General features: G+C 41.2%; 1 protein-coding gene across 2 annotated transcripts in view; it reads left to right on the top strand.

The window, feature by feature from the left end:
- PAFAH1B1 (platelet activating factor acetylhydrolase 1b regulatory subunit 1) overlaps nt 1-20,261 on the top strand; it is a 72,194-nt gene extending 51,933 nt beyond the window's left edge. For both annotated transcript variants that reach the window (XM_075904873.2, XM_075904874.2), the window contains exons 4-11: nt 815-889; nt 3,780-3,986; nt 6,878-7,046; nt 9,935-10,037; nt 12,442-12,670; nt 14,034-14,135; nt 14,579-14,735; nt 16,508-20,261. In XM_075904873.2, the coding sequence (XP_075760988.1) occupies nt 815-889; nt 3,780-3,986; nt 6,878-7,046; nt 9,935-10,037; nt 12,442-12,670; nt 14,034-14,135; nt 14,579-14,735; nt 16,508-16,581 (1,116 nt within the window). In that variant the 3' untranslated portion in view covers nt 16,582-20,261. The remainder of the gene's footprint in view (nt 1-814; nt 890-3,779; nt 3,987-6,877; nt 7,047-9,934; nt 10,038-12,441; nt 12,671-14,033; nt 14,136-14,578; nt 14,736-16,507) is intronic.
- Nucleotides 20,262-21,716: the final 1,455 nt, after the last annotated feature.

The raw sequence follows: 21,716 nt of genomic DNA, 5'->3' as shown, positions 1-21,716 counted from the left end.
TGTATGGCAAGAGGTTTGAATGGGGAAATGTGGGTGGCTCAGTGTGGGATCAGGATGCAGAGGGGTTGGGTAGATGGGGGAGCAGCTACCCTTACAGCATCCTCTCCACCTGCAGTTGTGGGGTAATGGGGCAGAGACTGGGGTGTTGAGCTTTGTGCAACCGGGGGAGGTTTCTGGGCATAGATCTGCCCTGGTACCCCAACTCCAATCCAGCCCTGGCTGCATCTGGCAGGAGAAGAGGAAGTTCTGTTTTTCCCCAGCCCTGATAAGATTAGCAAGGCTCAGCACGGGGTAGGAGCCAGGTCCCCCCTGTCTCTGTGCAGAGATTTCTCTCCACCAGCTGCTCCAGGCATCTGAAACACTGCACCTGTGTTGCTGGACAGGAATCTGTGGCTGCTCTTGCAGCTTCCTTTTGCTTCCCCATCATCTGAAGGGAAGCAAATCTGTGAGGGAAATGAGTTGTGTACTCAGACTCTGCCCCCCCCCCCCCCGTAGTAATACTCAGTTGTAATACTCTCAAGCATAAGAAATGGGGTGGGCAGGAGGGTGTTAATGGCCAAAGTGCCAATAATGTGGGTGACCTGAGAGTTTGGGTTTGTAGATTTGATCACAGAAAATCTTTGGCTAAACATCAGTGTTACTTTGTAACCAAAGTAGACTGCCAAAGTATTAAAAATATTGTGACTGAATTAAGTTGATTTTGAAATCAGCTGATACTACTACTTCCCCCTAAGTATTCATTTGAATGTTTAGACATTCTTGAAAATGCTGTGGCTTGTCTCTCTCTAACTACATTATAACAACTTTGTTTCAGAATGAAGAGCTAGATAAGAAGTATGCTGGACTTTTGGAGAAAAAATGGACATCTGTTATAAGATTACAAAAGAAGGTAAATGGAGGGACTTAAATTTAACATATACAGTTATACAGTGAGTAATATATTTTAAATCAAATTAACGGTATTCAATGGACTGAAATTGAAAAACTGTCATGCATTCAAAGGAAATGTGGGGCTTATTAAATATTCTATGAAAATATTTGGCAGGCAGAGGAGAATATTTAGCCTTGAAATGTGCTTGACTGTCCACTTCATCTCCAGCAAAAATATTTTATAGTCTTCTTCTGTGATGGCTTCTCTGATATCTGACACTTTGATTCATCTCATGGATTTCTGATGCACTTTGAGAAGATGGTGGGAAGGAAAGAGTGCCCCAAGGCTTTTTGGAAATACAAAGGGTGAATAGTTGTCCCCAAAAAGCTTGCTTAGCAGGGAATAAGGCATACACTCTGTTTCTAGTCCTTTTGGAGTCTTCTTTTTCAGTGAAGCCATTAGTTCTGATGTGTTAGAGTAAGTGATTGTAGTGCAAAAACACAGTACAAAACTATGTGCTTTACAGGGCATCCATAGTTCTATAGCAGTTGTCTCCAACCTTTTTATACCCAAGATCACTTTTTAAATGACAGACCAAGCCAAGATCTACTGGCTTTTTAAATGACAGACCAAGCCAAGCCCCACCCCTTCCTTGAAGCCCCACCCTCTCTATTCTCCTCCTGTAGGAAGAGGTTTTTCCAACATTTGGCCTGTCTAGACTGTGGAAAGAGGAATATAGGGGTGCCCGAAAGAGCATGTTTGCTCTTCCACTAAAAAAAGCGGAAGAACAAATGCAACCCTGTATGCAGAAGAGTTTTTCTGGGATATCTCTGGAATCCTGAAAAACTCCTGCAGTCTAGTCATACCCTTGCTGGGTTGAGACAGGATGTGTGGGCTCCGGGGTGGGAATGAGGGATTTGGGTGTGGGAAGGGGTGAGAGATGCAAGCTCTGGGAGGAGATCTGGATGCAGGAGGAGGTGGAGAAGGGGACGCTGGCTCAGGGAGGGGACTCCAGGCTGGGCAGTGTTGGGGTACTAAGCAAGCCACAGGCTTGTGGATGTGAGGGTGCAGGAATTTGGGTTGGGGTCTGTGAGGGGCTCAGGGCAGGGGGTTCCAGTGTTTGATAGGCTCAGATCTAGGGTCTGGGGAAGGGGTAATGCAGGAGTGGTTGTGGCCAGATGGGGGCTTGTTGGTCAGACTTCATTTTTAAGTAAAATACTATGTCAAACACAAAAAATTTCTGCATTGTCTTTATTTATGAGGATGGCAGGGAATCTGCCTTGAGTCAGGGGTCTCTGATCCATAGAAAAGTCATTCGGGAGCAGGGGACACAGTACTGGGGAGGGGTGCTAGTGGATTCTGGGGCAGGGAACAGGATGCCAGAGGAGGCAGGGTGCCAGAGGGAACTGGTTTCTCCAGAGGGAGCAGGGTGCTGGGGGACAGGTTTCTGCAGGGGGGCAAAGGAGAGGGAACAGGAGGGTGGTGGACAGGTTTGGGGCAGGGGAGAGGGAACAAGGTTCAGGAGCAGGGAGTCCCCAACACCAGCCACAGAGGGAAGCCTCCGTCCTGCGCTCCCTTGGGCTGACCGCAGGGCAGCCGGGCTAGAGTGAGGAGAAGCGGCTTCTCTTCGCTCCCGCCTGGCTGCCCTGCGCCCAGCCCAGAGACGCTGCGCCTAGCTCCAGCTATGCTGGAGCAAGCTTCCCAGGCTGAGCACAGGGCAGCCGGGCTGGAGCGAAGAGAAGCCGCTTCTCCTTGCTCCAGCCTGGCTGCCCTGCGCTCAGCCCAAGGAGGCTACACCTACCTCCGGCTGTGCTGGAGCAAGGTTCCCGGGCTCAGTGCAGGGCAGCCAGGCTGGAGCGAGGAGAAGCGGCTTCTCTTCGCTGCAGCCTGGCTGCCCTGCGCTCAGCCCGGGAAGCTTGCTCCAGCACAGCTGGAGGTAGGTGCAGCCTCCCTGAGCTGAGCGCAGGGCAGCTGGGCTGGAGCGAAGAGAAGCGTCTGCCTGGCCAGCTGGCTGTGGCTTTCAGCCCGGAGGAGGCTGAACCGCGCTCCAGCTGATCGGGCGGCTTCTCCTCTGCGCCTGCCCACGTGGAGCGTGATACACTCTGGCTGAGCGCCATGGCGCCCCATGCTCCATGTCGGCAGGCGCAGAGGAGAAGCCGGCTGATCAGCTGGAGAGCAGGGCAGCCTCTTTCAGTTGAAAGCAGCAGCTAGCTGCCAGGGTGTTTCAGCTCTCCTGACCTCCCAGCTCCCACCATTCCACAGCTACTCACCTGTGTTGCTGCTTGGTGAGTAGCTGCTGCTCAAATGAAGAAATCAAATGTAAATGTACTGCGCTGGCGCACAGTTCAGAGAGGGCTCAAGATCTACTCTTAGAGCCCCTGAGATCTACTGGTAGATCGCAATCTACCGGTTGGTGACCATGGCTCTCTAGTGTATTGAAAGCATAAAAAATCATAGCGTATTAACAGCAGAGGATACCAACTACAGTGAATAACAGGATTTACTGAGCTTTTAATATATTTTTCCCTTGGATGTCCTGTATGCACACTCGATGTGTAAATCCCAGGATTGTCTTTTGAGCAGTGGTCTTTGGACTGTGTGAGCATTTTTAGTAGTAAAATTACCTCTGAGAATAGTTTGCCAAAAGGCTGTTTGCAAAATTCATAACTTAGTTACTTTCAGTCAATTTGAAGTATTGAACTTTCCAGGATGGTAGAGCTAAATGACTTTAGTCATAATCCCTCTTCCACATACAACTTCTGGGAAAGTAACTTGCTCTCTTCCCAAGAGAAGCAAAATATTGTAGATCCAAAGTCATTCAGCAAGTTTAACTTTGTTAATCGCCAGTGGTCTTGTAGAAGATTGTAGAAACAATTAATCTTATTTGTTTAAAACGCCTAAATCTCAGGTTATGGAACTAGAATCTAAATTGAATGAAGCAAAGGAAGAATTCACATCAGGTGGACCTCTTGGTCAGAAACGAGACCCGAAAGAATGGATCCCTCGTCCTCCAGAGAAGTATGCATTGAGTGGACATAGGAGTCCTGTCACAAGAGTAATTTTTCATCCAGTTTTCAGTGTTATGGTCTCTGCTTCAGAGGATGCCACAATAAAGGTAAATGTTTGCTATAACTGGCCAAGCAAATCAGTTTGAGATGCATGCTCCCTAAACACATGCAATCATGATCCAAGGTTTACCTACTTTGATAATCCCTTAACTTTGATATTGATCACAGTCTGTGTAGTGGTATGCAGCAGATTTTAGTTTTTCAAGTAATCTTTTTGGGGGGGAGGGGGGGAGTTCTGGCCAAAATAAATATTTGAAAACTGTTGAGACCACAAGTATGGATTTAGGGTCTGGGTAGAAGATTAAAGGATAAACACTGTCATGGAAGAGAGTAGCCAAAGATTAAGGAATATGATGTGAGATATAGAAGTGTTTGGGTAAAGAGTAATGAGAGAGATAGAAGACCATCTCAGAAGGTTCTTTGAAGAATGGTGCCTTTTCAGGCTAACATTTTAAATAAACTTTACCATCTTTCTTCTGCTACTTTTTAGTGTAAAGAATTAATACTTTCCATTTCATGTGAAATACTCACATAGACACCATATGATGATGGTTTTCAACATGTTTTCTCCTATTCTTGGGGAAATTGAAGATGGTGTGTATAGAAACTGGTTTAGTTTTCCAGTACTTCTAATAGTGCTTTTATTAAGATCTGTTGCATATGTTAATGCACCCATATGACTCTTGTGGTAGGCAGGTACTTTGTCCATTTAGTGTCATAATTAGAAAGAAAAATATTTGTCTAATTGATTTATTCATGGAATGAAAAGGTGCATTTCCAGTTGGCTGCACTCCCTGAAGACCACCTTGAGCATTTGCTTGGGGCTTAATTTGTGCATGCATGGAAACTGCTATGGCGAGCTGAAGTTGTTGAAAGTCATACTGACTTGTAATATTTGTTACCCAAACTCTAAGGAAATATTGAAAAATCTGTCCTGATGGCTACAACAAAGTTTAAATTAAAATAATTTAGCATCAAGTTTTTAAACAACAATAATGTCATTCTTCAGGTTACTGCACATATAGATTCTACTTAGGGTATCCATTTGCCCCAGCCACAGGAGTTTGGAACATTTTTTGCCAGGGGTGATTGCGAGAGCTGAATATACAATATTCCTTCCACAGGGCATGAAGTGCATGACTCCCAACTGTCAGTTAGTTCCCCCTTAGCTAAGGATGTGAATAGGTAACTGGCTATCTGGTAAGCTTTAATAGGTGATGCTTACAGAGTAATGGCTAACCATTACCTGGGAGGCAGCGGGCTGCTCCAGCCCCACAGAGGTGGGGGGGAAGGGAGGAAGAGGACTGCTGAGACTCTTCTGCTTCAGGTGAGGTCGCCAAATCCCAGCCCATGAGCCTGTGTGAGCTGGAAGCTGATAACCTAGTGCAGGGTTGGAAGCAGCTGGGTGGAGCAGCCAGCCCAGATTTGGGGGTGGGTGGCTAGGGGGGGTGGGCAGAGGAGAGAGGGCGGGCAGCCAGCCCAGTGGGGCTTGGCCCCGTTTAATCAGTTAACCAGTTAAATTTAACGTTTAACCGATTAATTAAATGGGATTTTACATACCTAGTCTAAGCATTATGTCTCTCTGTAGTAATCTTGTTACTTAATAATTAGTCTGGTAGGTAGTGATAGGTGTAGGTTTCCAGGTTCTAAGGCATGGTGAGAAGGCCAGGTTCTGCAAAGGGAGAAGAGTCTCTAAAAAGATTATCTAAAACTGTTTAGTGCCATTCTTCAATGCCTTTGTTAAATGCCTGGAAAATAATTTCCCCATAAACTCTATGTATCCTTCATGCTCTTCTATAAGAATAAATTTATCTAGTGGGTGCCATCTGTTGTTTAACTAAACTGGCATTATCCCTTGTGTTAACACATCAAATAATGTTGAAGTCATGGTGGAGAGCTAAACAGAATATAAACCATTTGTTTTGTAGGTCTAGTATAAACCGCTACTATTCTTAATTATGCATTGCAGCCTTAGGAACCACGCCACATCAGAAATTAAGCTATACAGTATCTGTAACCAGAATTACCTCATTTTATTTTCAATATTTAAAAAGGCTAATGATTTTGGAGTCACAGATGTCTTCAATCTTCTAAATGTTATAAAATGAAACTTAGTTAATCTTCAACTAGATTATGATGAGGCCAATGGCATTAAAGAAATTAGCATCTGTAGTAGCTTGTCTCAGAGTGAAGTAGGTTTATGTTCATAGATATCTAATAATTGACAAATAATAGTGTGAATGCTTCATTTTCACCTCTTAATTAGATCAGTTATTTACTGCAAATGTGTTGTATTTATATTGACTACTGTCTTGGCTGACACAAGATTCCATTTACTTTTACTATTAAATTTTGGAAGTGACCTTAGATTTTCTTCTCTAATCTGACCAAAATGCTGCATATTGCTCTCCAGGAGGGAGATTGGTGGCCATATGGCTCTTTAGCATCAAATAATTACTAGAAGCATACTAATCCCTAGAAAGGGGTAGGCTGTAAGGGAAGAGCGTTGGTAAGGGCTTGGAGAAGTTAATGGCAAAAGGTGGGAAGAGAAAAGGACTACATTTTTTTTTTTTTTTTTTTTTTTTACCTAATTGGAATTTACTCGCTCTGTGGATTTTTTTTTTTTTTTTTAAAGGTAATTTGTATCAAGACTTCTAGTCACAAAGAGGAGACCATTTACGTTAAATTGTTTTGAAATCTGGGAAGTGCACCTATGCTTGAAATATAACTACCGTAATTTACAAGTAACTAAACCATATAAATATAGCACAGTTTATTTTCCTCCAGGGCTTGGCTTTTCTAGGACAGTCTTCCTTTGTCTCCTGCTCAAGTTAATTATTGAACAAGGTGCCAGACTGGCCTGTGGGGTGCAAATGTAAAGCTGGAGAACTTGAAGAGTGATAGGCTGGTGCTAACAAATTTTCTGTTCACTTGTCAGGTGTGGGATTATGAGACAGGCGATTTTGAACGAACCCTTAAGGGACATACAGACTCTGTGCAGGATATTTCTTTTGACCACAGTGGCAAACTCTTGGCCTCCTGTTCTGCTGATATGACCATTAAGCTATGGGACTTCCAGGGCTTTGATTGTATCAGAACCATGCACGGTAAGGAGTCTAACTTAATGATCTATAAGATGAAGAAAAATTAATTTATTTTTCCTATTCAGAAAACTGCTGATGTGAGAAGGGATATACAGTCAGAATACCCAAAAGACTTGTCTTTAACACTTGGAGTGTCTTCTATATAACTCTGTATTCTGTCCCATCACACATTGAAAATTTATCTCTAATCTACTGTGTGAGATGGTACCAGAAATAAAATATCTGATATAGTTTCAATGAAACAGCAGATGGATGCGTTTACTACTGCTATGTACAGAGATCAGTGGAAAATGAGGCGGTCCCAAGAGGGTTTAAAATATTTTTACAGTTTGGTATATGTGGCTTTTGCTAATTTGCTTGTTATACTGAATCTACCTCTTAGGAGAATCTCTGGTTCCGTGTTTTCTTGTTTTGAATTGACATGCTTACTGTTCTAGGTGTATAAATGGTGTATGCACGTTGTGGGTTCCTTGTACAATGGTGGACGAACACTTTCCCATTCTGCCAAAATTTCAGGAGCCATAACATGGCTCAGAAGGGACCATCTGGATTCTCCTGCACACAGCAGGCCACAGATTCTCACCCACCCACTCCTGTAATAGACCTTTATGCTCTGGCTGAATAGATTTAAAGATTTCAAGTTACCGAGAATCTACCGTTTATACTAGCTTAAACCTGCAAGTGATCTGTGTGTCGTGCTGCAGAGGATGGAGAACAACCTCCAGGCTTACCCCAATTCAAGGTTACAAAGGCAGATGGTGAAGATGATGGGGATGAGGGGTGGAGAATATGGAGACCACCTCTGCAACCTTCAGAAAGTTCTAAACAATTCTGCTTGGGTTATACATTGTATATTTCTTACCCTCTGACTTTTTAACAACTCTCTTGCATGTGAACATGATCTTTTAGGGTACGTCTACACAGCAGGGCTAAAGTCGAATTAAGCTATGCAACTTAAGCCACACAATTGACATAGCTGAAGTCAGACTAGTTAACTCTGCTTTTGGCACTGTCTATACAGCAGGAAATCTAAGGAAGAACACTCTTCCTTCAACTTCGTTTACTCATAAAACGAGAGTTACAGGAGTCAGAGTAAGAAGTCCTGCAGCTTGACGACATTTTGAAATAAAGGCTTGTAGTTTAGATGAGCTCTTTGTTATTTCGGAATAACATCAGTTACTCCAAAATAACACTGCTCTGTAGACGTACCCTTAAGTATTCATATCCTGCTGCTTCATCTCAAGATAACATTTTGTGATGTAATTGTGTTAAAAATTTACATCAGGAGTAGATAATCTTTTTGATACAAACTTTGTTTCTTAATAAAAGTCTGCTAAAGAGCAAGTGAAAAACAACTAACTGGCCAGAGTCTTCAGCGAAGCATCTGCTGTTCTTTAAGCACTACTGTGTCATTCACAAATAGGTGAATAAGGGCTATATTCACCTTAAATAGGCCACAGAAAGTACATGTTTGTGTTGATTTTTGTAAACCATGTTCTGTCAATTAACATGGGCATGGGTGAAATGGCTTCACACCAAACTTCATAATTTCATTGTTTTGAACATTTTTTCCCTTTAAAAAAAATCCATTTAAATGAAGTCACTTTGATGGAGCAGTATGAAGTACAGAAAATCTACCAAAAACTCTTTGGATGGGTCACGATTAATATCCACTGAAATAGTTACTTTTTTTTTTTAGTGGGACTTCAAAAAAACATGCAGAATTTAAACTTGTTTCACTGAGTCTTCATATTTTATTCTTAGATATCTATATGCAAGACATGTATTTAGCACTAAAATCTGCATGTTAGTAACATAATTTTTGGGGAATATTAGAATTTCATGTTTACACAGGAGGTTGTTTAAATTAATACTCTAAGCTGCTGCCCTAAGATTATTCAAATCATTGTACTCAAGAGCTTTAGAAATAATAACTTCTGTCCCAATATCTTAACTGGACACAGTATTCCTTTTTGAAATTATATTGCATTTATCTTAAATGTTTAAGTACATCTACGTGAATGATATAAACTATCGATTTGGTAAAAGTTGTTTTTATTGAACTTGTCAAAACAACACAAAGGTTTTTTTGATGTATTTGCTAATACTTTCCTTTCATTAACACTTTTATTCAGATGTTTGAAATATCTTGTTTCATGAAAAACATTGCCTTCGCAAAACATACACACTAATCTTCAACACGCTTAGGAGAGATGGGAGTGTATCCTCTTACAGCTATCATAAGCCAAGAGGTGAAACTATATAGCCAAGGTCACTGAATCCGAAAGAGCTGGGATCAGAATTGACTTTTTTTTCCCTGACTCAATCCTGATCCCGTTCTTTAAGTCACTAGATAATGGGGAAGACACGATCAGATATGTGGATCTCAGTAGTACAATGGTATAAGAACTAATGCCTAAAATGAGGCACTCTTTCAATGCTTACACTTTAAAATAGTGTTAAGGCCTTGAATGAAGATTGTCACTCGGGTCTTGTTCTTGCCTATTTGGTGAAAACTTGAGTTATTTTCCTGCAGTTTCCTTTCTAAGAAATATGGTGTTGCTGTCTCATATTCACAAAACTTGTTATAAATGTAAGGAACACGTAATGCATACCACGTATGTATAAGTAATTACAAAAGGACTCAGTAATGTTCTAATACTTGCTTTAATACCTAATACTGTCATATGGAAACATTGACATACTACTACAGATGCACTGAAGTATTACTTAGCTCATTAAACTCCCCCATAAACTTCCATATTAGGATTTACCTATTAAAATGTGTAGTCCACTGTAATTTTATTTCTCCAGAATATTGGGTATTGGATTGCTTATGTATAATGCAGTATGTCAGAGTACCACTTAATATAAGCTTGATTTGTTTTTAGGTCATGATCATAATGTTTCTTCAGTAGCTATCATGCCCAATGGAGATCACATAGTCTCTGCTTCAAGGGATAAAACTATCAAAATGTGGGAAGTTCAAACAGGGTATGTATAGTTCTGGTTAAAAAGCATCCATTCCACAAGGGGAAACACTGTATACCCTTTGTAAGAAGTTTGCTATATGTAGCTTGAATGTCATAATGTACCATTTGGGTTGTGTGCCTTCAGTCTGGCTGCTAAAAGATGTTTCCTGAAATGACTGGGCCCCAAAGATCCAGGAATCATATACTGATTGTTCCTTTGCTGCTTGTGATCTACTATAGTTATAGAATCTATAGAATACTATATAGTTTTGGGACACACGACTGTAACTCTTATAGCCACCAGTGGGGTGTGATTACTTCAATACTTGCCATCTTGATGTGGACAAAAGCCTTTTCCTATCTTTATACTTGTCAGTTTCTTCGTTCCTCAGTATGCAACACCCATCCTCCCACAAAACTTTGCTTCTCTCATCTGTGCCCCAACCATATGCTCTGAACTTGCAAATGAAGTATTTCTATAGTTTTTCTAGATCTCCCCAGATGTCATTTTTTAAAAAGCCTAGTATTTTAATCAGACTAATTTTTTCAGTACAGGCAGTCCCCGGGTTACATACAAGATAGGGAACCGTAGGTTTGTCCTCAAGTTGAATTTGTATGTAAGTCGGAAATGGCGTCCAGATTCAGCTGCTGTTGAAACTGACCAGCAGCGGCTGAATCGGACACGCCTGGGGCAGAGCAGCTGGAGTGCTGCTGGGTTGGTCTGGTAGTGCTGACCCTTGGTGTGGCGGGACCAACCCGGCAGCACCCCAGCTGCTCTTGGGGACACCTGGGACAGAGCAGCTGGGGTGCTGCTGGGTTGGTCCCACAGCGCCACTCCTTGGCGCTACTGGACCAACCCGGCAGCACCCCAGCTGCTCTGCCGCAGGTGTTCCCAAGTCAGCCGCTGCTGAAACTGACCAGCGGCTGACTACAGGAAGCCCAAGGCAGCGGCTGAATCTGGGCACCTGGGACAGAGCAGCTGGGGCGCTGCCGGGTAGGTCCTCGCAGCACCGCATGTCGGCGCTGCGGGGACCAACCCGGCAGCACCCCAGCTGCTCTGCCCCAGGCATCCCCAAGTCAGCCGCTGCTGAAACTGATCAGAGGCTGATTCCAGGAAGCCCGGGGCAGAGCTGCTCTGCCCCGGGCTTCCTGGAATCAGCCTCTGATCAGTTTCAGCAGCGGCTGACTTGGGGATGCCTGGGGCAGAGCAGCTGGGGTGCTGCTGGGTTGGTCCAGTAGCGCCACACCTCGGTGCTGTGGGACCAACCCGGCAGCCCCCCAGCTGCTCTACCCCAGGCGTCGGCGAGAAAAGCCTGCTCTGCTTGGGGGGGAGGGGGGACACTAGCTGCGCCCCCCCCCCCCCCCAGCAGACCAGGAAGACGCAGAGCGGCTTTTCTCGCTGCGGAGGACGCGGGCAGCGGGACTGTGGCGTGTCTTGGCGGTCCCGCCGCCTGCGTCCTCTGCGGCAAGAAAAGCTGCTCCGCGTCTCCCTGGTCTGCTGGGGGTGCGCTAGCTCCGCGTCTCCCTGGTCTGCTGGGGGGAAGTGCCCCCCGCGCCGCCGGAGGTGGCGACAGTGGGAGAGGCACCCTGCACTAGCTGCGCCTCCTCCCCTAGTTCGTAACTAGGGGTCCGACTTAAGTCAGACTGAAGTAACCCGGGGACTGCCTGTATTAGTTTTTTTCTAGGCCTATTGTTTTATTACTTGCATATATCCTTCCCGTTATCTGCTTATTTTAGCTTCCTTTTCTTTTTAATTTACTGATCTTTTCATCCATACATGTTTAACTCTTCTAGAGCCTTTTCCATCTTGCTTAGCCAGCATGTTGATATTTCAGTTCATAAGTAGCCTCTTATATAGTGATAGCCCCTTCAATAGCCCCAGTGTCCGTAAATCAGTGGTGGGGAACCTTTTTTGGGTCAGGGTCTGCTGACCAATGTTCCGTCTAATCTTTTCCATCCATGTGCAAATATTTTTCCATACATGTGTGGAATGAATTTTATGTGCATTGAGATGTGTGAATGTGCATCAGCAGTAGAAACACAAACTCAGCAGTGGGTGCTCTTCTAACCAGCGGAACGGCTGCCAAGCGCTCAGCTTACAGGAAACACTGCTGTTGACCTGCAGAAACAGTCGGGGGCCACACACAAGTGAGAAGCAAAAAACTCCAAACACCTCACTGCCGTGGCCCCCAACCAAGGAGGATAATGGCACTCCTCACCTTCCCCTTGCACACCAGAGTCTAGGGTGCCCAAGCTAGTAGATTGCTCCAGCCCCGCAGCGGGGAGGGGTGGAAGCTGAAGTGCCAATGCTGGGAGGCGCCCTGAGCTGCAGGGCCGCCCCCTGCCCTAAACCTTAAAACTGAATCCACCAGATTTTTATAGCAATATGCTTAGACTGATTCATAACTTGCCTTCCTGTTTGATAGTTATTGTGTGAAGACTTTCACGGGACACAGAGAATGGGTGCGCATGGTGCGACCTAATCAGGATGGTACCCTGATTGCCAGCTGTTCTAATGACCAGACAGTGCGTGTTTGGGTGGTAGCAACAAAGGAATGCAAAGCTGAGCTCCGAGAACATGAGCATGTGGTAGAATGCATTTCTTGGGCTCCTGAGAGCTCATACTCCACCATATCGGAAGCTACAGGATCCGAGGTGAGCATAAAAAATTCCTTTCTGTTCAGCATAAACACAGTGCAAAGACAGCTGTCTAAAGGGCTTATAGTGTTAAATGCCTAATCCAGTAAACGTTTTTTATGTTTGGGTGCAATGGATATGGCAGTGCACAGGGGGAACTATTCCTATCTGTCACTTCCTGAGCTCCTAGTTTCTAGTGCCCTTTTATTGAACTTTTTGTGTAAATTCAAGAGCTACCTCTAAACGTATTATCAGGAGCTTGGGGGTGGTGGTGCGTTTCTTTTCCTTTTGGGGAGACAGGTCAAATGTTCTGCTTTTAGGAGGCCCCCGGGGCCCAGCCTGCAGGGAACACGTAAAGGTATGTTTTTTGTTGTCAGTGCAGTTGCTTTCATCAGCTAAAGGGCATTTGACAAGTGGTAGGAAAACTAACCTAGAATTAAGAGGCAGGTGCCTACTAAAGGATTATGGGGACTTCATTTGAGTAGAGCTTTGATTTGAATGTCCTAGTGAGATTCTTATGTTCCCCACAGATGCCCAGTGTCTTTGGTTTTAGAAGCAAATAATCACTAAGGAAGTTTTGTTAGTTTGCATAAACCTCTTTTAAGGGTGACACAATGTGTTGGTTCTTCTGCATGGAAGAATTGCATCTGTTGGCAGTTCCTTTTTATTAGGGTGAAATAACTTACATTTGTCAATTGCTTCTTTTATGTGGTGTAACTTGTCAAAATCACAGGTTTGGACAAATGTTAGGTTTTTTTATTCATTGACTTACTGTACTTATTTTTTAAATAAATTTAAATTCCAAATGTTAACTACCATGACAAGAGGAAATTTATCCAAAGCAGTGCTCTCTTCTGCCCTCTTCTGGATTCATTGGCTAGTATTACTCTGTCAATTATGTGAAGATTTAGAAAACGGAGGATATGTCTTGATGGTCTAATATCCCAATTGAACATGTTTGGATTTCCTTTTTGCTGTGTAATTATTTGACTGCTTCTGGAATTTTATCCAAGGAGGCATCATACTATATCTACCAGCATGTTAAATGAGACAGCCTGATATTAAGTTGAGAAGGACGCCATTAAGTCTCCTAAATTAAAACTTTAGTTTGGATTGCTAGGGAGGGAAACTTTCAGTTGCATTTCTTGCTGGATCTTTCACATAAGTTCAAGCACTGAATTATTCTTAGTAAATGTTAAAAATTCATCAGGAGTTTGTTTGGTAGTACATGCTTAATAGCTTGAAACTTGTCAGACAACAATCCACTTTCCACTTAATTAGAAATATCACTTGACTTGATTGGGAGTGTCATTTGAAATGTTTGTGCAAACCTTTCTTTCATGGAAAATACCACAATCCAAAAGTCTGCTTGTTTCCATAGACTAAGAAGAGTGGTAAGCCTGGGCCTTTCCTGCTGTCTGGATCCAGAGACAAGACCATTAAGATGTGGGACATTAGCACTGGCATGTGCCTTATGACACTTGTAAGTTGTTTTTTTTTTTTCTGTAGTGCAGACACTATATTACTTTGGTCAGCATAGGTCTGGGACTACAGCTGGTATCTTGATTCACCTTGTGAAACTGTAGGCTTAGTTTTATCTAAATTCTGCCCTTATATAAATGTTTTTAGAGACCCAGCAAATTCAAAAGTGAAATCAAGTGTGTTGCTGTATCTGGCCTGCTGTTGCAACACTTGCAACAAGGCTAGGATGAAAATTGGTAGACATATCCAACACTGAACACACTAGGGCTGCTGTTTTGTAGGCCAGTCAAGAACACTGGATAGGTTTTAAGAAAATACTTTTATTCTGTAATGAAGAAATAGCTTTATTCTGTCTTGACATCAACTTGCTAATGAGACACAGTTGAAGTGTTTTAAGCAGATCTAGAGAATGTAAGAACTTTCCTATGTCCGCTTGTTCATCAGGTGGGCCATGATAACTGGGTACGTGGTGTTTTGTTCCATTCTGGAGGAAAATTTATTTTGAGCTGTGCTGATGACAAGACCCTACGTGTCTGGGACTACAAGAACAAACGATGTATGAAAACCCTTAATGCGCACGAACACTTTGTTACCTCTTTGGGTATGTATTCTACAATGCTTACTGCAGAACACCGAACCAAAACTACCATCTTTCTGCACTTTCACTCCTTGTGTTCTAGGCCAGAAATATCCACCTGAAGACTTAAATACAGTACTCAAAGGAATAACAGTAACGAAGTGTGATTAAATATAAGGTCTTTTAGTACCCACCTGAAGTGCTTCTGTAGTTGCAGTTCATGCATTGTTTGCTAATCTGTACTGCAATTACTGATGCACAAAATCTGTTGCAAAAAGACCATTTAATTTTACGGTACATCAGTAATACCGTATTAGAGAGAAAATCTGGTAGAAAAGACTTGTGTTAAATACAAAAGTGACTCATTAACCTTACAAAAGTGTTGTTTAAGACAACACCTAATGTGTGTTCATATTCCTCTTAGATCAGTGGTTGACTAAAAGTTATTCTTCACTTACATATCATCATACCAAGTTTTAGAGGTTTCCATCAAAAATCACCACCTGCGCTGATTGAGTTTCAGCAAACAAGCCAGGGACTTGTGTACCTATTCTAGTGAGTCTCCAGCACCATGAGTTTCCCTTCAAATCAGAGTTGAAGCTGGTTAAGTGCAATGGCGAAACTTCTGTCAAGTTTGCTGTCTGACCTGTAGATGAAAAGTTTTAATTTGCTACTAAGTATTTGTGCTTATCACAATTAGTACTGAAAGTCAGGCTTTCTGTATGCCCAGGGCTTTACTGCTAAAAGGAGTAAAGTGTTTAAAAATAATCATGAAAAGATGAAGGCTAGATAACATCAAGTTGTTAATGTTAGACACATTTAAAATCTATAGCATCCACCTTTTAAAGATGAACACTGTTTCTTAATTTTCCAGTGATAGTCTTCATTTAGCCTTCCACCAGTTGACCTGATCAGAAGTTGATTAAAGGGTTTATAATGCCTCCTCTCTCAGATTCCCCATAAAAGTGGTCCCCTCTTTAAGCCTATGAAACATACTCCTCCATTCCTGGTCAGTGTCTACTCCAGGAATAAAAACGTGGTATTTTCTGGTGTCCACTATCAAACATTTTGATATGTATGAAATTTCTGAAATGGTATTTTCAATTTCTAGCCAAAGGATGAAAGACTTGAGTGTACTTCCATTTTTATAACACTCTACTTAGTAAACCTAAGTTAAGCTAAATCGTCATATAACTGTACATTTGCACAACACTTTCTAAAAAGTAGAGTGAGACCTTTTTCCTGTCCCACAAAACTTGTAATCTAAATGTTAATAAAATCCAAACATTTCAGTATGAAAAGGGATTTTTTTTCCCCTTAAGGGAATTGAGAGGTCACCAGCATTCTTCTAGCTGAACCATCACTGGGAGAGAGTATTCATGTTATCTGGGACCTTTTTGGCTCTGATTCAGAACAATTCCTTCTAGCAGAATTCTATAAGGAAGCTGAGATGTGCACCCTTTTTAGACTATTTGGAATATGCTTTTTGTTGCAGTTCTGTTGTAGGGTCTTAGTAACTCTGTCCTTCCAGTAGCATTCTCCTCTGGGAGGTTTTAACACTTTCACGGGTTCTTCTGATTAGTATCACTCTAGGAAACACAGTTGTGGGCCCTGAATCTGTGTTAATACAGTGCTTAGCACAACAAAAGATTATCTTTGTCCCAGAAGGGCTACCAATGGAATCTGTCCTTGATCATTATAGCATTGTATTTTCCTGGGAGCAGAGGGAAGGTATCTTTGATGGGGAGGGGAATGCTATGAATTGCTGCATTCATCTGAGTTTCTTTTTCTCACAGATTTCCACAAGACAGCACCATATGTGGTTACTGGCAGTGTAGATCAAACAGTAAAAGTGTGGGAGTGCCGTTGATTGAAGTCACACTTGACCCCCTTTTCCTCTGGATGCACTCAGATACCATGGTTATCCATTGAGCTCTGTTTAAATAAATATTGTCCTTTCATGTAAATTATTCTGGATGTAGATTGAGCTTATTAAATGTTACACACAAAGTATTCATGCATGGTGAATCCAAATTGTATACTGTAAATTTACATACGTTGTCTAGAAGTACCATAGGTTTAAGAACATGGGCTGGCATTGGTCACATCAGACCTAAGAAGGCAGAAGTTGGATAACTGAAATAGGGCACTTAACTGAATAGCTGACGGTGTCGTTTTATGTTGTATAATTATACCTGTTTTTCTTTCTGCTGTCTGTTGGTGCCTGAATTGGTGACCTCATTTGGGAAAAGTTTTGTAGGGCTCTTTCAGAAATGTGTATCTATATAACATCACTTAAGTGTGCTTAATAAATCTTCTCTAAGGATACTAGATAATAAGGCTGCAATTCAGAATCTTCTGAACCTTATATGTAATTAATGGGAATTTAATTAAACTTTGGGATTTTTGTCATGACACATTTGCCAAATCAATAGAATACATTTGTTTTGGCCTCCTGTCTCGCAAAGGTGGTGTATTTATATAAACCAATTAACTTGTAAATCTGAAATAAGAGAACACATATTAGTAGCAACTGATGTGATGTATTTATTTTATTTGGTCATTCAGTGGTTAAGCTATATGTAAAACTTTAAGCTTAATTCTTTTCATGTTAGCCATACTTCTAAGAGTCCTCCTTCCTAGTAAACTTAAGGATTTAATTTCCATCTAGAGCTTAATCTCTCCAGTGAATACGTTGTGGTACCAGTTTAACGTTTGGTTTGGACATAGTTTATTAAGAATGTGCAATGCCCATTACTCAGTATCAAAGGATACTCTCCCTGTGTTATATGTGGGAAGTGTGTGGGGGGGGTCGGGGGGAATGGGTTTCAGTGCCCCCTCAGTTCCTTCTAAAACTGTGAGGTAATATAAAACACCTGATTTAACACAGCTTGCATCAAAATTTACTGTGGTCTGTGTAAGGAAAAATATCATAGGTTACAGTGTTCACATACTTTAAATAAAGCACTAAAGTGGATCTGATTGTAGAGTGATGGACTCCATTATAGATTTTGATACAAGCTTCTAAATAATTTTCACATTTATAGCTTATAATGAGCTGCCCAAGAGTAGGCATGATCTTATCAAGTAAATGTTAAAAACAAAACAAAATCTTAGTCTGATTAGGTAATTAGTATATCAGTTTCTGGTAGAAATTTTTTAATTTGCATATCCCTAAAATTACATATTTTGATCCGAAGTGAATGAAAATATCAAACTAATATTTTAATCAGCATTTTTGTGACAGATTCCATTGTAGATAATTAAGAATTTCATTGCTTATCTAACCAGGTCTTTTTAAAAATCCACTTTAAAATTTGCAATATAATGAAGTACCAGTCTGACATTTTAATAGGTGAATTTATTCTGTGCATTGTTTTATTCATTTTGTTTACATAGCTTTTAAAACTATCCCTTTTTAAAGACATGATTCAATGGAAAGCATTGGATTGGAGGGTATATACAGACTAAGAAAAATAGTGCGTGTTAAGATTGCTAATTTCCTACAGTCACACCAAAAATGGTCTCTAAAACGTGAAGGAGCTGGATTCTGATACTAATATTGTTTCATTGCATAAACATGCCTCTGGTAGAGGGAAGGAAACTGAGTGTTAGTGTATTCTGAAGGCATATGAACATGGAGTCTAATTCCTTATATCTAGTAGTTTATGTAATTCAGGATAACGTTTTCCACAGTAAAACATACAAATTTGAGGTTTTATTTTTGCTTAAGCTGTTTCAACTGGAATAACTTGCTGCTATTTATTTGTCCTATTTTGAGAATTCCAAATACACAGAAATGGTGCATTTTAAAATTTCTTTATACATCTGCATTTGTAAAGTAGTACTGCATTTTAATTCCTGTTACGATCTAGCAACTTCACTTATTTAAGGATAAAGTAAACCACACACGTGTACAGAATTCATAAACTTAAAGGTACCTATTACGTGGAAATTGTGCACTGCATTTTCCCCCTGTAACATGCAATGATTTACAGGGATAAAGAGGAACTAAAGGTTTGTAAGCAGCATTTTATTTGCTTGAGAAAGTGAAACACCCTGCTGAATATTTAAACTTGCAGCAACTCAGTTTGCAATCTTCTCCTTTTAATAAGCAGTGAATAATCTCAGGGATGATCCTAAAATGGATCAAACGTTGAAGCCCTGTTTTTAGACGACAAAGTGAAAGCTACAACACAGGAGTTGGATTTATGAGGGTTTCCTGCAGTGTAGCCCCTTGATATTACACTGTTGATCTTTTTCACTGTTTTCAATGTTTTCTGTCAGCTGTCTAATCCTGTGCCTTTCCTGTGATAAGTACAATGATGAGGTTACTGGTTTGGATTGTGAAAGGAATTTATTGGAGGGTTTAGAGGTTCACTGCTGCTTTGTCACTTTCCTTACTAAAATTGGCTTTTAAAAATAAACCACGTAGTACTACATTCCCAAATCGACAAATGGATTCTATGTTAAAATGAATGAAAACAGACAGACATTCCAGTGCCACGCTAACTTAATGTGCCCAGGAAATCCTCAATGAATTCTTGAAAGTGCAAAATTTATTGTGGTTTTAAACATAATCTGAAAGTTGATGTTTTATAGCATCTTGCACTTTAGAAGATTAAAAAGCCGTCCTGCTTTTGTGTATGGTGTGACCAATGATGTGCCCAGGGCACTAATGAAAAGAAAACAAAACAAAACTAGTTGCTAGCAAGTTGTCCAAGGGCTGTGGAGCACTGTAGTGGTTTGAAAGCTTTGGCTATAGACTCACCAAGCCCAGTCTACTTATCCTGTCAGTACCCTGCTTCTCCTGTTTGCCTCCTTCTGTTTTTGTGAACTGCCTGGTAATAACACTCTTAAATAGCTTTTGTTTCCCTTAAAAGCTATTTAAAAGAAATATATATCCTTTTTTGTTGACCGTGGTGGCTTGATAATCCTTTAACAATTTGAAGATTTAAAAATTGCTGAATTGAATGAAGGAAAAAGGCACTTAGACTACTCATTCTTGATCCAGCTGTACATAAAATCCAGTGTATTACAAGGAAAACTAGTTACTACAAAATAATCTCCATTAGTGGGGTAAAACTACATGTAAAAATGGTAGGGAAGAACACTTGGGGTATGGGGGAGGGGAGCTGGATTTACAAGTCACGACTGGATTTAACTGGCCTTTCTATCTTTCCACTGTGTCATGTAAGTAGCTGCTTTCTTGTCCTACCTATCCCTCAGGCTTTCCCAAGTTCATTCTGAAGATAAGTTAGTGAAATCTTCAAGTTTAGAATTTGATCCTGACATTGACATGAAGGCAAACATAAGAACGATGTAGAGGCTCCCGTTGGAGAAAACAGTTCCCAAACTGTAGGAGTTAACTGAAGATATTGACACAATAATAAAAAAAAATCAGTAAAGGAATGTATATAATACTGCTCTGTGTTTTACAGTAAAATTTGTTGCTCTCAGACTGTGTAAAACAAAATTTATTCATGTTTTCTGCATATTAAAAAAATCTTATTGTACCAATTGGTAAACTATTAAATGCATATAAAACTAGATGTGGCTTTTGTTTCCTTGGCTGCAGGAATTAAAACTATTTGGATAAAATACTGTAGGCTCACCTTCAGATTTTACTCCACACTTTAAATCTATTCCAACTAGGAAGTGTATAAATATTTTAAGTTAATTAGTCCTAATACTGAGTAGTAACTGAATTATAAAAGAGAATCTTGGGTTTGTGATGCAAATTGAAAATTAGACTGATTAGTTCAAGGGAGACAAGGTGTGTAAGGTAATACGTTTCACTGGGCCAGCTCTCAATACCTGAAGTTTGTCCAATGAAAACTATTACCTCACTCCTAGGACTGATATGGATACAACCTTGCATAGTTCAAAGGAAGAAATCTTTATATTCCATTATTTTGGGGGGTTTTGCATCCTAATTCCCCCCCTTTCCTATTAAACAAGCATCAGTTCTCAATGGAGCACTTCCTTATTCTCAGATGGTATCAGCCCAGCCTGTAAGTTGAAATGTCCTTCACGATAGCTTTGTAGCAAAGTGCATAGAGATACTGAAGCAGCATCTCTCTGCATTGCTTGCTTGGTGAATTTTTGCTCAAGTTTTGTTTTACCTAGAAGACAATTCCTTTCCACAGCTATCCATTTCAAGAGTAGCACATTTTGAGCATAAGCTACTTAATATGCAGCACCCAACCTAGTCTAGAAAAGTGACAAAATTATAGTAGCAAGAACTCAGAGGAAAGCGTTTCTTGCAGAGCAAGAAAAGTACAATAGTTGTATTTGATATGCACAAACTGAGTAAGACTGCATCAGTGAAGAAGTAATTGGAACCTTTCTAAGACTCTCACGTTCTACCTGGCAAACAGCAGGAGCTGTTTGGACCACGTCTTAACTGGCTGCATTGGGAAGTTGATAACTAACTTCATGCTGCTACTGTTGTGAATGCTTTTGAGATTGAGGACAAACTACACGGGCATTGTTCCATGTGGCTAGAAAGGAAGCGCTTGCTTGCTTGTATTGACTCTCTCAGCAGCTTTTGTTATGCAAACCTAGTCAAATCAGTGGGGATTTTCCACTCTTACTGGACAAAAAGACGATGGTTTATACAGGTTAAACTAACTTGCATGGCTACCCAGTACTCAGTAGAATGGTTACTTGAGTACATTCTCAGTTGCGCTTTACTGATGGGTATCTTCTGACTGTGTGACAAGGCCTGTTAATGCCTCTAATTGACTCTCCTTGTTTAAAGAAATGGGTTTTATCTTTGTGCTAGAAGGAAAGGAGTCTAGAGAAGGCCACAGTATTTGTGTTGAAATGACTGTTGAAATGTGGAGTAAATGCTGTCATCAAAGCGAAAGCTTCAGTTGAGCGGAAAGATGCGACTGGACGGCTGGAACGGTTTGGTACCACAGGGCATTTATAGGTAAGGTGCTACAGGGAATGATCACTCTTCAGGGCATATAGAACGTGGCAATTACCATACCCAGAGTT

This window comes from Pelodiscus sinensis, chromosome 21 (assembly GCF_052426305.1).
Source record: "Pelodiscus sinensis isolate ZL-2025 chromosome 21, ASM5242630v1, whole genome shotgun sequence".
In the NCBI taxonomy this organism is placed as follows: domain Eukaryota; kingdom Metazoa; phylum Chordata; order Testudines; family Trionychidae; genus Pelodiscus; species Pelodiscus sinensis.
Note: the sequence above shows the minus strand (reverse complement) of the source record. Positions and strands in the feature narration are given on the sequence as shown.